The following is a 14,675-nucleotide window of genomic DNA, read 5'->3' on the forward strand; positions in this document are numbered from 1 at the left end:
CGCGCTCTATCAACTGAACCTATTTAATTTACTATTCCAACTCCAATCTACATTTAATTAGGGTAGGTGCTGGACACTGAACGTATTTATTTACTATTCCAACTCCAAACTACATTTAATTAGGGTAGGTGCTGGACACAAAACCTATTTAATTTACTATTCCAACTCCAATCTACATTTAATTAGGATAGGTGCCGGACACTGAACCTATTTAATTTACTATTCCAACTCCAATCTACATTTAATTAGGGTAGGTGCTGGACACAAAACCTATTTAATTTACTATTCCAACTCCAATCTACATTTAATTGGGGTAGGTGCTGGGCACTGTACCCATTTAATTTACTATTCAAACTCCAATCTACATTTAATTAGGGTAGGTGCTGGACACTAAACCTATTCAATTTACTATTCCAACTCCAATCTACATTTAATTAAAGTAGGTGATGGACACTAAACATAAATAATTTACTATTGCAACTCCAATCTGCATTTAATTGTGGTAGCTGCTGGACACTAAACCTATTTAATTTAGTATTCCAATTCCAATCTACATTTAATTGAAGTAGGTACTGGACACTAAACCTATTTAATTAACTATTCCAACTCCAATCTACATTTAATTGAGGTAGGTGCTGGACACTAAACCTATTTAATTTACTATTCCAACTAAAACCTACATTTAATTGGGGTAGGTGCTGGACACTAAACCTATTTAATTTACTATTCCAACCCCAATATACATTTAATTAAGGTAGGTGCTGGACACTGAACCTATTTTGTTTACTATTCCAACTCCAATCTACATTTAATTGGGGTAGGTGCTGGACACTGAACCTATTTAATTTACTATTCCAACTCCAATCTACATTTAATTAGGGTAGATGCTGGACACTGAACCAATTAAATGTACTATTCCAACTCCAATCTACATTTAATTACTCTAGGTGCTGGACACTGAACCTATTTAATTTACTATTCCAACTCCAACCTACATTTAATTAGGGTAGGTGATGGACACTGAACGTATTTATTTACTATTCCAACTCCAAACTACATTTAATTAGGGTAGGTGCTGGACACAAAACCTATTTAATTTACTATTCCAACTCCAATCTACATTTAATTAGGATAGGTGCCGGACACTGAACCTATTTAATTTACTATTCCAACTCCAATCTACATTTAATTAGGGTAGGTGCTGGACACAAAACCTATTTAATTTACTATTCCAACTCCAATCTACATTTAATTGGGGTAGGTGCTGGGCACTGTACCCATTTAATTTACTATTCAAACTCCAATCTACATTTAATTAGGGTAGGTGCTGGACACTAAACCTATTCAATTTACAATTCCAACTCCAATCTACATTTAATTAAAGTAGGTGATGGACACTAAACATAAATAATTTACTATTGCAACTCCAATCTGCATTTAATTGTGGTAGCTGCTGGACACTAAACCTATTTAATTCAGTATTCCAATTCCAATCTACATTTAATTGAAGTAGGTACTGGACACTAAACCTATTTAATTAACTATTCCAACTCCAAACTACATTTAATTGAGTTAGGTGCTGGACACTAAACCTATTTAATTTACTATTCCAACTAAAACCTACATTTAATTGGGGTAGGTGCTGGACACTAAACCTATTTAATTTACTATTCCAACCCCAATATACATTTAATTAAGGTAGGTGCTGGACACTGAACCTATTTCGTTTACTATTCCAACTCCAATCTACATTTAATTGGGGTAGGTGCTGGACACTGAACCTATTTAATTTACTATTCCAACTCCAATCTACATTTAAGTAGGGTAGATGCTGGACACTGAACCAATTAAATGTACTATTCCAACTCCAATCTACATTTAATTACTCTAGGTGCTGGACACTGAACCTATTTAATTTACTATTCCAACTCCAACCTACATTTAATTGGGGTAGGTGCTGGAAACTAAACCTATTTAATTTACTATTCCAACTCCAATCTACATTTAATTAGGGTAGGTGCTGGACACTGAACCTATTTAATTTACTATTCCAACTCCAATCTACATTTAATTAGGGTAGGTGCTGGACACTGAACCTATTTAATTTGCTATTCCAACTCCAATGTACATTTAATTAGGGTAGGTGCTGGACACTGAACCTATTTAATTTACTATTCCAGCTCCAATCTACATTTAATTAGGGTAGGTGCTGGACACTGAACCTATTTAATTTACTATTCCAAATCCAATCTACATTTAATTAGGGTAGGTGCTGGACACTGAGCCTATTTACTTTACTATTCCAACTCCTACCTACATTTAATTAGGGTAGGTGCTGGACACTGAACTTATTTAATTTACTATTCCAACTCCAATCTACATTTAATTAGGGTGGATGCTGAACACTAAACCCATTTAATTTACTATTCCAACTCCAATCTACCTTTAATTGGTGTCGGCGGTGAACACTAAACCTATTTAATTTACTATTCAAACTCCAATCTACATTTAATTAAAGTAGGTGCTGGACACTAAACATAATTAATTTACTATTCCAACTCCAATATACATTTAATTAAGGTAGGTGCTGGACACTGAACCTATTTCGTTTACTATTCCAACTCCAATCTACATTTAATTGGGGTAGGTGCTGGACACTGAACCTATTTAATTTACTATTCTAACTCCAATCTACATTTAATTAGGGTAGATGCTGGACACTGAACCAATTAAATGTACTATTCCAACTCCAATCTACATTTAATTACTCTAGGTGCTGGACACTAAACCTATTTAATTTACTATTCCAACTCCAATCTACATTTAATTAGGGTAGGTGCTGGACACTGAACCTATTTAATTTACTATTCCAACTCCAATCTACATTTAATTAGGGTAGATGCTGGATACTGAACCAATTAAATGTACTATTCCAACTCCAATCTACATTTAATTACTGTAGGTGCTGGACACTGAACCTATTTAATTTACTATTCCAACTCCAATCTACATTTAATTGGGGTAGGTGCTGGACACTAAACCTATTTAATTTACTATTCCAACTCCAATCTACATTTAATTAGGGTAGGTGCTGGACACTGAACCTATTAAATTTACTATTCCAGCTCCAATCTACATTTAATTAGGGTAGGTGCTGAACACTGAACCTATTTAATTTACTATTCCAACTCCAATCTACATTTAATTAGGGTAGGTGCTGGACACTGAACCTATTTAATTTACTATTCCAACTCCAATCTAAATTTAATTAGGGTAGGTGCTGGACACTTAACCTATTTAATTTAATATTCCAACTCCTATCTACATTTAATTAGGGTAGGTGCTGGACACTGAACCTATTTAATTTACTATTCCAACTCCAATCTACATTTAATTAGGGTAGGTGCTGGACACTAAACCCATTTAATTTACTATTCCAACTACAATCTACATTTAATTGGTGTTGGTGCTGGACACTAAACCTATTTAATTTACTATTCCAACTCCAATCTACATTTATTTAAAGTAGGTGCTGGACACTAAACATAATTAATTTACTATTCCAACTCCAATCTACATTTAATTGTGGTAGATGCTGGACACTAAACCTATTTAATTTACTATTCCAACTCCAATCTACATTTAATTGAAGTAGGTGCTGGACACTAAACCTATTTAATTTACTATTCCTACTCACATCTACATTTAATTGAAGTAGGTGCTGGACACTAAACCTATTTAATTTACTATTCCAACTCCAGTCTACATTTAATTGTGGTAGATGCTGGACACTAAACCTATTTAATTTACTATTCCTACTCACATCTACATTTAATTGAAGTAGGTGCTGGACACTAAACCTATTTAATTTACTATTCCAACTCAAATCTACATTTAATTGGGGTAGGTGCTGGACACTAAACCTATTTAATTTACTATTCCAACTCCAATCTACATTTAATTGGGTTAGGTGCTGGACACTGAACCTATTTAATTTACTATTCCAACTCAAATCTACATTTAATTGGGGTAGGTGCTGGACACTAAACCTATTTAATTTACTATTCCAACTCCAATCTACATTCAATTGTGGTAGATGCTGGACACTAAACCTATTTGTTTTACTATTCCAACTCCAATCTACATTTAATTGGGTTAGGTGCTGGACACTGAACCTATTTAATTTACTATTCCAACTCCAATCTACATTTAATTGAAGTAGGTGCTGTACACTAAACCTATTTAATTTACTATTCCAATCTACATTTAATTGGGGTAGGTGCTGGACACTAAACCTATTTAATGTACTATTCCAACTCCAATCTACATTTAATTGGGGTAAGTGCTAGACACTGAACCTATTTAATGTACTATTCCAACTCCAATCTACTTTTAATTGAAGTAGGTGCTGGACACTAAACCTGTTTAATTTACTATTCCAACTCCAATCTACATTTAATAGGGGTAGGTGCTAGACACTGAACCTATTTAATTTACTATTCCAACTCCAATCTACATTTAACTGGGGTAGGTGCTGGACACTAAACCTATTTAATTTACTATTCCAACTCCAATCTACATTTACTTGGGGTAGGTGCTGGACACTAAACATAATTAATTTAATATTCCAACTCCAATCTACATTTAATTAGGGTAGTTGCTGGACACTAAACCTATTTAATTTACTATTCCAACTCCAATATCCATTTAATTAGGGTAGATGCTGGACACTGAACCTATTTAATTTTTAAATACAAATTAAAATTCTATAGAATAATTATTTTTAAATATATTAATGTATTTTATAAATATATTATAATAATTTAACGATTTTTTTATGAAATGTGTTATATTGTAAAACAAATCACACATAATCATAACATCCAAATCATTAAAATCTAATAAAAATTAGAAATTATAATTATAAATTTAATAATTAAAATATTTCTCAAAATTAAAACATTTAAGATTTATCTAAACACTCACCACCCTTAACCCCTATAAAACCAACATCCCACTCATAACATTTTAAAACAAATGTAACATATTAAAATTAACCATCTTTTTTTTTCATTTAAAAATAATGTATTTCAAATTTAAATTTTTTTAAAGCGTCCCCCCTTATCCCCTATAAACCCAACATCCCGCACCTAAAATTTGAAATTAATTTTTAAATTTGAAATTTCAAATTCCTATTTCCATTGGATAATTATTTAAAAAAATTCTATTTAATTTAAATATTTTTAAAACACGCCCCAAATTTCAAATAAATATTTCAATGTTCTAAATTTTGTAAAACTTTTCCCATAATTTAAATATTTTTAAAACACTCCCCACCCTTATCCCCAATAAACCCAACATCCCACTCCTAAAAATTTAAATTAAATTAAAAATTTCAATTTTCAAATTCCTATTTCAATTTAATGAATTAAAAAAAATATATATATATATTTTTAAAACACTCCCCACTTTTATCCCCTATAAACCCAACATCCGGCTCCCAAAAATGTATAATATATTACAAAACTTTTTTAAATTACTGTAAAAAATTATTTCTGAACAATTAAACATTTCTAATTTATAAAACATAAAACAACAATATTTTGACATTTCGATATTTTATATATCGATATTTCTTATCTCGACATTACTTGACTCAATATTACAAACAATAGATCAAAACGATATTTTTTACAACGATATTTACAACATCGACATTTCTTACCTCCGATATTTGGAACTCGCTATTACTGCAAGTCGAAATCAGGGACTCGATATTTTGACTGTGTACAGATTATATCATCTAAAATGTATACAATGTAATATGTCAATGTTCGAAATAGTACCAATCAATGCATTGTAAAACTTTATATGAACCTGAAAAATATTTACGTACTCCACTGTGAGTGTTTATCCCCAATTAAGGGTGGGACAAAAAAATACAAGGAATTCCATGAGGTGGGATAATCCTCGTCTCTGTGTCCCTAATATAACTGAAACGTTCATTTACAATACCTAGGAAATATTCCTTGTATGTCTAGACCGGAGGTGAAAATTATGCAGGTCCAAAGCTTACTTAGCACCATGGAGGCTAAATCTACAACAGGTTTTAAAAAAAACTTTTGAAAAAGGAATCTGAGGACCAGTCTGCTGCATTCATGATGTTCTCCAGCCTCGCTCGAAGGTGAAAAGCTTTAGAAGCCATAGCAACGCCTGCTGAGTGACCCCCAAACATATTGATATCTACACCTGTTTTCTGCATAGTCCATCTTACCCACCTGGCAATGGTTGGTGAAGGCACTGCCATTAATGTTTTTGGGGAGAAATTTGGAATTGCTTCCCTCCTGGTGGTCTGAACTCCTCAGTGATGCTGTTGTAAGTTTTCAGGCATTCAACCACACATAAATGAGGGCATTCTGGAAAAGATGGGTACAATAGTGTGGGTTTTAGTGTTTCTACACACTGAGAAGTTAACTCCTGAAGGGGCAAACATTCTCACACCTGACCCTCATCTACGGGAGATCATACAAAGAAGACTAGCAAGCTTACCTGATAATTGTTTCCTGCTAAAAAGCTATTTACAGGCCATGAGAGGAAGAGGTTTAACACCATATTCCCATCCCATAGTTTTGAATACCTTGGTTCTGGGTAAAGAGATAGCCTGATGCCTTGTAGCAGTTTCCTGACCAAATGGTGTTCACCTACCTGTGTTCCATCAATGGAAAGGTGTCCTGCAGAAATGGCTGAATGGAAAGTATTTACTGACCTGTAAGCCATGCCCTGCAGAGCTAAGACTGCAAGGAAATTTAGTATGTGGAAAATGACGGACTCCATGTGATCCAGATTTCATTCCACACACCAACTGTGTGTGGGTTGTTCTCTGTCCTTGCTCTTTGAATGAGGTCTTTAGCTTGTCTCAAGAATCCTGGGATTTTTCAGGGTCCCCTTTAATCCTCCATGCCATGAGGTGAAGTTTTCCTTCTAACACTAGCTGGTGAGTTTATCCATGTTGGTTCATGAGGGTCCAACTGTAATGGGTTAGAGGTATTAGAGAATCCCAGGAAAATTCCACTGAACCTGGAAACCAGGCTACAGACTTGCATATCAGCATCACAATTGCTTCCTCTTCACATTGGTGCCTCACTTGCGCCGTGGTACCTGTGATCATAGTGAAGGGAGAAAGGCATAACACTGTTTTTGACTCCAGTCCCGGAGGAAGGCATCTGTTCCTGTTGTTTCTGGATCTGGTCTCCAACTATAGAATCTGGATATCTGGTGATCCATTTGGAAAGCAAATAAGTCCACCAAAAAAGGGCCCCATGGCTGATTCAGATTGTGAAACACAGAAGGGTCCAGTGTCCATAGGCTGGAGTTTTGTGAGTACTATGAGTTCCAGTTCTCCAACTCATCGGTTCTGCCAGAAAGATACTCAGCCGTGACAGCAAACTGTCTGTCAAGGCAAAACATCCCAAAAACCTTGATGATTTCACAGAGAATCTTCAATCATGTGTCTCCTAGATGGTTTATAAATCTCACAGCTGAAATGCTGTCCATCTTTAGAAGAAAACAGCATTATGCATGTTTCCTAGTCCACCATTTGATTACAAAGGATCTGGCTAGGAGGTCTAGGCAATTTATATGTAATTGATGTTCTTATGATGACCACTTTCCACTGGTGGATGATCCTCTACACCTGGTGCCCTAACATCAGATGGTGGCATCAGAAATGATAATTAGGTCGGGATAAGAGCCAAAGATGCCTCGCACATTCTAGTTTTCCATGTGGACTAACCACCATCTTATTTTCCTCTTTTACTTCCTCTGAAAGAGGAACCGATTCAGAGTATATGATGCCCCGTCTTAGGTGGGAAGCCTTGAGTCGTTAGAGGGCCCTGTAGTGGAGGGGCTCCAGTTATATGGCCGGGATGTACGACAAGAGGAGATCTACTATCCTAGCCACTTAGTTAAGCACTGGGTTTGGCAAGTGTTCTCTGTAGTTCTTGTTGAATATTTGCCATCCTTTCCGCAGATAGGCTGAGTGTGGCTTTGAGGGAGTATATCACAAACACAAGGAACATGATCAAGGAGACAGTACCAGGACCCATTTCTCCCTATTGACAATGAATCCTAGGTTCTTGGGTAGGGAGATTCTCATGGTCAACTGTTTCTGCAGTTGAGATGGGAACTGCTCCATAATGAGGTTGTCCAGGTAAAATGAGGCATCTGAGATGTTCCATGGCTGGCTTCATGACCTCTGTGAACCACTAAAGCTGCTAATGACAAGTTGAAACGGAGGGTCGTAAACTACTACACCTGATCCTTCCAGATAAACTGAATCTGCTGTGAGGTTTGGAGATGGGTTTCAAAAGATAGGCATCTTTTGTGTCCAGACATGCTAACCAGTTGACCTGCCGAAGAATGTCCCTGAAAAGATGTATCCAATCCATCTCGATGTGGTGGTATACAAGCCACTTGTTTAATTTCTATAGGTTGATTGTGGGTTGAAGGCCCCCACTAGAAAGAGATTGCTGATAAACCCTTAGTAGTGAATGGAGGATCTGGTATTGATATTTTTATGTTTTAGTTTCGCCACCTACCGTTCTAAGAGGAGGGACTCCTCCTTGGAGGGTGTTTAGGGTGTTGGTGCCAATTGTGGAACAATTTTGTTGGTCTGCCCCCACCTTTTCTGAGGGTCAAATAAAGGAACTTACCGGAAAAACCTCAACTATTGGACGAAGCTTGGGACAGGCTTCTGCCCTCTCTTGATCTCCCGTAGCCCAGAGAGGGGGAAGACACTGCCAAAGTGGTCCTGTCATTGGCCTCTTTTAGGGAAATGGTTTCTCTGGGAGCATAACTGAATGGTCGCCAAACAAGGGCCCCATTTCATGACCAGCCCCGGCGAAAAGCTTAGTGCTAAAAACGTTTTTAATGGAAGCCTAAGCTTTGTCCAGGGATGTCAATGATGAGACAAACGGAAGTCAATCTACCAAATTTGGGGTCTACCTTGATTAGAAGGGATCTGTGGTGCTCCATGGAAATTGCACAATTTGTGATAAGGGCCCCCCATGGCTAGGGCATACATTTCACAAAATCTATTGGCACCCCATCTGGACCAGGTGCTTTTCCACCCGAGCTGTGCTGGATGGTCAGTGCAAGAATCTCCAAAGGGGTGGTAAGTTTTAAAGTCTATTAAATAAAGCTGCTAGTATGCTTGGGTAATTCTCAATGTGGTAAGTGGAGGTAAAGTGTGTGACCCAATATGAACTAGGGATATTGTTTTGCATGTGGGGAGTGGGGGGAAATTTCTTGTTCTAATTAATTTTATTATAGCCCAAAAGGACTTGCTATCCTTCCCCTGAGCTGCGCTTTCCAGCGCCGCCAAATCCTGTTTGTATAGTTCCCTCTTCCTATGTGAGGGGGCAGATTTATATTCACAGTGTGCATGGAGAATCTCAGATCTTACTCTCGGCTGGGTATTTAGGGCTACTCTCAGATTACAGTTCACCTTGGAGCAGGCCCAATCAAACCACCTAGGATCTACCATGAGTGAGTAAAGTGGTTTGAGCATGGACTCCCTGATACAATGAGTTAGCCTATTGTAATGCCAAGCCATCATCTTGTATCCACTTTCTGCTAGGCAATTGAGGAACGGGCCTAGGTGCGAGTGAAGTAAAATAAACAATGATTCTAGAGGTTTATTCAAGCACCATACTAATCTTTGGCCGTCCGTTGAGTGTTGAGTAATTGAGACAAAAGGGGTCATTAGGATAGAGGGCGGAAAACCACCCCGACCGCCATGGAGGCAGAAACCAACCACCCGCCTGCACCGCGGATACACCGGCGGCCACATTAGGATCAGACGCCACTAAAGACCGACAGCGGCGGTAGCGGACCAAGCAAAGCCGTCCGACGCAGGCGGTGACGGCCAAAAATCCACCGAGGTGGTCGGAAAAGCTGGAGAAAAGCTACAACCCGCCGGAAGGACAGGGGACACACCGCACGGGAAATTATGATAACCCCGAGGGTGTCGCGTTCGGAACCGCTGTTAACGACCGCCGCGGTCGGACACAGGAGTGAATGGGAAAAATAGCAGAAGAGCTGCAGCATAGACACCACAGCGGACAGGACATGAAAAACATGGCGGACGATGCCAAAACACCGCAGTGATGCCAAACAGTGCACAAATAAAATCAGCCATGACCCCCAAATACATAACACACATACAAATAAAACAAATAAAGCAAAAATTTAAATAAAAACCCTGGACAATCCCACAACACACCTGACACCCAAAATCCACATAGACACACCCACACAGCTGAGTATAAAGCCACGCCCTTCACAAACCACAATCCTTTGCAACACTCCAGATTAGAAGGCCATACCCCACATCTAACAGGAGAGGCAAAAGAGTACAGCACACACACACATCCACCAACACCATCACCACCACCTTTACACCAGCACAAATAATACCACAGTACACAACACACCTCACACCTCAACACCATACCCCTGCACCCACACCCCTGCACCCACAAACACCTCAACCACCACACACCATGACAACACAAAAAATGCCCAAATTCACCGAGAGTGAGTTGACAGTCATGGTCAATGAGATTGTAAGAGTAGAGCCACAACTGTTTGGTAGCCTGGTCCAACAGACACCATTAGCCACGAGGAGACAAATGTAGGAAAGGATAGTCCAAAGGGTGAATGCAGTAGGGCCCACCCCAAGATCCAAGAAGGAGATCATGAAGCGGTGGCATGATCTCAAGAGGGTTGTCAAGGAGAGGAGGAGTAAGAACTGGATGCTGGCAAACGTGACTGGAAGTGGCCCTCCCCTCCCACAGAAAACATTCACACCATGGGAGGAGAAGGTGCTTGCCATACTGCTTCCTGAGAGTCTCACAGGAGTAGCCAGGGGAGCGGAGGCTGGTAAGTACAAACAAATGACAAACAACACCCTGAGAACTACTTCCTTGCAATACCAAAACACCATTACACTGTCCACCCTCACACAACAGGTAGCTAGCCACTTTGCTTAGGAGGCCTGTATGGGGAGGGAGGCCTGCACTACCACTCCCAACATACCCCTGTCCCACAACTGAGCAGGATAAAGGCCTCCCCCGCCCAGGAGCAATGGTCAGCCATTGCACAGTTCAACAAACAGACTTACAGGTCGGTATCCATCTTGTATTGGAGCACAGTTTGGGGGTGGGAGGCCCTGAATCACCACTCCCAGCATACCCCTGTCCCACACCCCAGCAGCATGGATGCCTCCCCCACCCAGGAGCAAGTGTCAGCCATTGCACAGTTCAACAAACAGACTTACAGGTCGGTATCCATCTTGTATTGGAGCACAGTTTGGGGGTGGGAGGCCCTGAATCACTACTCCCAGCATGCCCCCTGGCCCACACTCCAGCAGCATGGAAGGCTCCCCCACCCAGGAGCAAGTGTCAGCCATTGCACAGGTCAACAAACAGACTTACAGGTCGGTATCCATCTTGTATTGGAGCACAGTTTGGGGGTGGGAGGTGCTGAATCACTACTCCCAGCATGCCTCCTGGCCCACACTCCAGCAGCATGGAAGGCTCCCCCACCCAGGAGCTAGTGTCAGCCATTGCACAGGTCAACAAACAGACTTACAGGTCGGTATCCATCTTGTATTGGAGCACAGTTTGGGGGTGGGAGGCCCTGAATCACTACTCCCAGCATGCCCCCTGGCCCACACTCCAGCAGCATGGAAGGCTCCCCCACCCAGGAGCAAGTGTCAGCCATTGCACAGGTCAACAAACAGACTTACAGGTCGGCATCCATCTTGTATTGGAGCACTGTTTTGCGGTGGGAGGCCCTGAATCACTACTCCCAGCATGCCTCCTGGCCCACACTCCAGCAGCATGGAAGGCTCCCCCACCCAGGAGCAAGTGTCAGCCATTGCACAGGTCAACAAACAGACTTACAGGTCGGTATCCATCTTGTATTGGAGCACAGTTTGGGGGTGGGAGGCCCTGAATCACTACTCCCAGCATGCCTCCTGGCACACACTCCAGCAGCATGGAAGGCTCCCCCACCCAGGGCAAGTGTCAACCATTGCACAGGTCAACAAACATACTTACAGGTCGGCATCCATCTTGTATTGGAGCACAGTTTGGGGGTGGGAGGCCCTGAATCACCACTCCCAGCATGCCCCCTGTCCCACACTCCAGCAGTATAGAGGCCCCCCCACCCAGGAGCATGTGTCAGCCATTGCACTGTCCACCCTTACCTAACAGGTAGGCAGCCATACTCACTGGGAGACATGTTTGGGGGTGGGAGGCCTGCACTACCACTACCAGCATGCCCCTGTCCCACACTACAGCAGCATGGAGGCCTCCCCCACCCAGGAGCAAGTTTCAGCCATTGTACTGTTTTCCCTATATTAACCGGTAGGTAGCTATCTTAACTCTTCCTGATGTGTGTATGGGAGACCTGCATCCCGAAACGCAGCAACAATTGCATGCAATGCATTGACATCCAACGTGTATGAGTAAATGATGTTCCTCTGCACCATGAAATTACACACAGTGTTGCCATGAATTGTACCACTGGTAACTTCATATTTGTGTAGTGTACAGACTGTCGTTTATACTCAGCTGACACAATACTTGCACAGTGCCCAACACTGACCATTCCCCATCTACTCCACAGGTGATGAAGAACTCACTGCTGAGGACCACACGAACGACCAGCAGAGCCAGTCTCCACCCCCGGCACATGGACTCTCAGATGTGGACTCCCAGGACAGTTTGGACGATGAGCCCCAGCCCGGCCCATCTGGTGTGCCACAGACCCAGAGGTCCCAGGCCCCCATCCTCCCCACCACCACGTCTGCTGCAACAACAGCGCAGCAGACCCCTGCTGTTACGGCCTCTGCCTCCACCGCAGCCACCACCGCCACCGCCACTACCACTACCACTAGTACCACCAGTACCGCCTGCAGCACCCTCCCTGTCCCAGTGGATGACCAGCCCACAGCAACTACTGTGGAGGGCTGGGAGAGAGTGCATAGACCGACAGTGGCGAGGCAAGAGGTCCGTGGCAGAAGAGCAGGTAGGAGGGCCAGGGTCACCACCCGACCTCGGGAGGAGTGGACACCATCCCTGGACCACTTCACCAGAGTAGTGGAGGCATACCAAGAGGTCCAGGGACAAAGTGGCCGGTCGGATGAACTTTTAAGGGAGCTCATCCTGCTGATGAGGTCCATCGACAACCGCCTTGAACAGATGGTGGACCTCATGGGCCAGCAAGTGGCGTTGCAGAGGGACAGGCCTGTGTCCCAACCACCACCTCCGTCCCCTCCTGTTTTGCCGCAGGATGACAGTGCACCATCCTCCCGTGCGCCAACAGAGAAGGACGAGTTCCCTGACGCCGCTGGCCATTCAGCAGGCCCCCCCCCACCAGAAAGACCTAGGGGGCGTCCAAAGAAGAGCCTGGGAGTCTCCGGGGGCAAAGCACCTGCCACATGCCAGTCATGGAGCCAGCTGTGATGACAACCCTCTTCCCTACTGCATTGACTGTTTGGACTGTCTTTACCCACATTTCCTTGGCAATGTCACCTGTCTGTTGGACTGGGTCACCACATCCATGTGAACTCTACTCTTGCATCTCAGCGAACAGGACTGTCAACTCACTACTCATTCCCCACTATCATGTAAATATTCCCCGCACAAATCACATGTCCACTGTCAAAATAAAATACCTGATGCATCAGATTTTGTGCTGTATTGTTTTTAGTGCAATATTTACAATGTAGACAATGTCCATGATGTGTCCAAATGACGTACAGTATGTAGTGCAGGATTCGTCTGTAGCACCTAGGGAGACACAACAGAACAACAGTCACTGGTCTCATTGTGCCATCACAGGCAGAACACTACACAAAACATACAAAAGACACTTCAGGCATACTAGACAATGGGCTGCAGGTATGAACAAATAGGGTCCAGCATACGTTCACATATGGAACGTCAATGTCACTTTTACCACACATAGGTGAATGAACGTGTGCCTGTCTGTTACATCCGCGCCTAGCCCTTCACAGCAACAGCAACCACACCACACAATGTACACGTTGTACCTCGTCACCCACCTTCAAGTGAAGTAGCGTTCAATGAGCTGCTGGCGCAGGTCTACTCCTTCATCCTCGCCACTGTCCTCATCACTAGACTCAGTTCCTTGAGAAGTTGGTGGCCTTGGTTCCTCACCATCGTCCAGGAGCAGGGGATCCCCTTGTGGATGGCCAGGTTGTGCAGCATACAGCATGCCAAAACTATCTTGCATACCTTCCCAGGCGAGTATGCCAGTGCACCTCCTGTCCTGTCAAGGCAGCGGAATCTAGACTTCAGCAGGCCAAAAGTCCGTTCGATTACCCGTCGGGTCCTGCCATGGGAGTCATTGTAGCGGATGTCAGCTAGGGTCCTGGGATTCCTGAGGGGGCTCAACAGGCATGGCCTACTGGGATATGCAGAGTCACCTGTGAATGACAAACACCCATTGCAATGTTGCACAGCCAGAGTGTAGCAGGTAACACGCAGCACACCATATCAGTAGGCATACTCATCCACAATCCAAGCACGCTCGGGATGCAGATTCTCCATCATCCGGGGCACCATGCTGTTCCTCATGATGTA

The 14,675-nt window shown here is 42.4% G+C and overlaps 1 protein-coding gene across 1 annotated transcript in view; it reads left to right on the forward strand.

Annotated features, from left to right (window-relative positions):
- The window catches only part of LOC147706945 (uncharacterized), a 109,185-nt gene extending 95,653 nt beyond the window's left edge, over nt 1-13,532 (forward strand). The window contains exon 5 of the mRNA XM_086925598.1: nt 12,694-13,532. Coding sequence (XP_086781724.1) covers nt 12,694-13,532 — 839 coding nt within the window. The remainder of the gene's footprint in view (nt 1-12,693) is intronic.
- Nucleotides 13,533-14,675: the final 1,143 nt, after the last annotated feature.

The sequence above is a fragment of the Lissotriton vulgaris genome, chromosome 6, assembly GCF_964263255.1.
Source record: "Lissotriton vulgaris chromosome 6, aLisVul1.2, whole genome shotgun sequence".
Classification (NCBI taxonomy): domain Eukaryota; kingdom Metazoa; phylum Chordata; class Amphibia; order Caudata; family Salamandridae; genus Lissotriton; species Lissotriton vulgaris.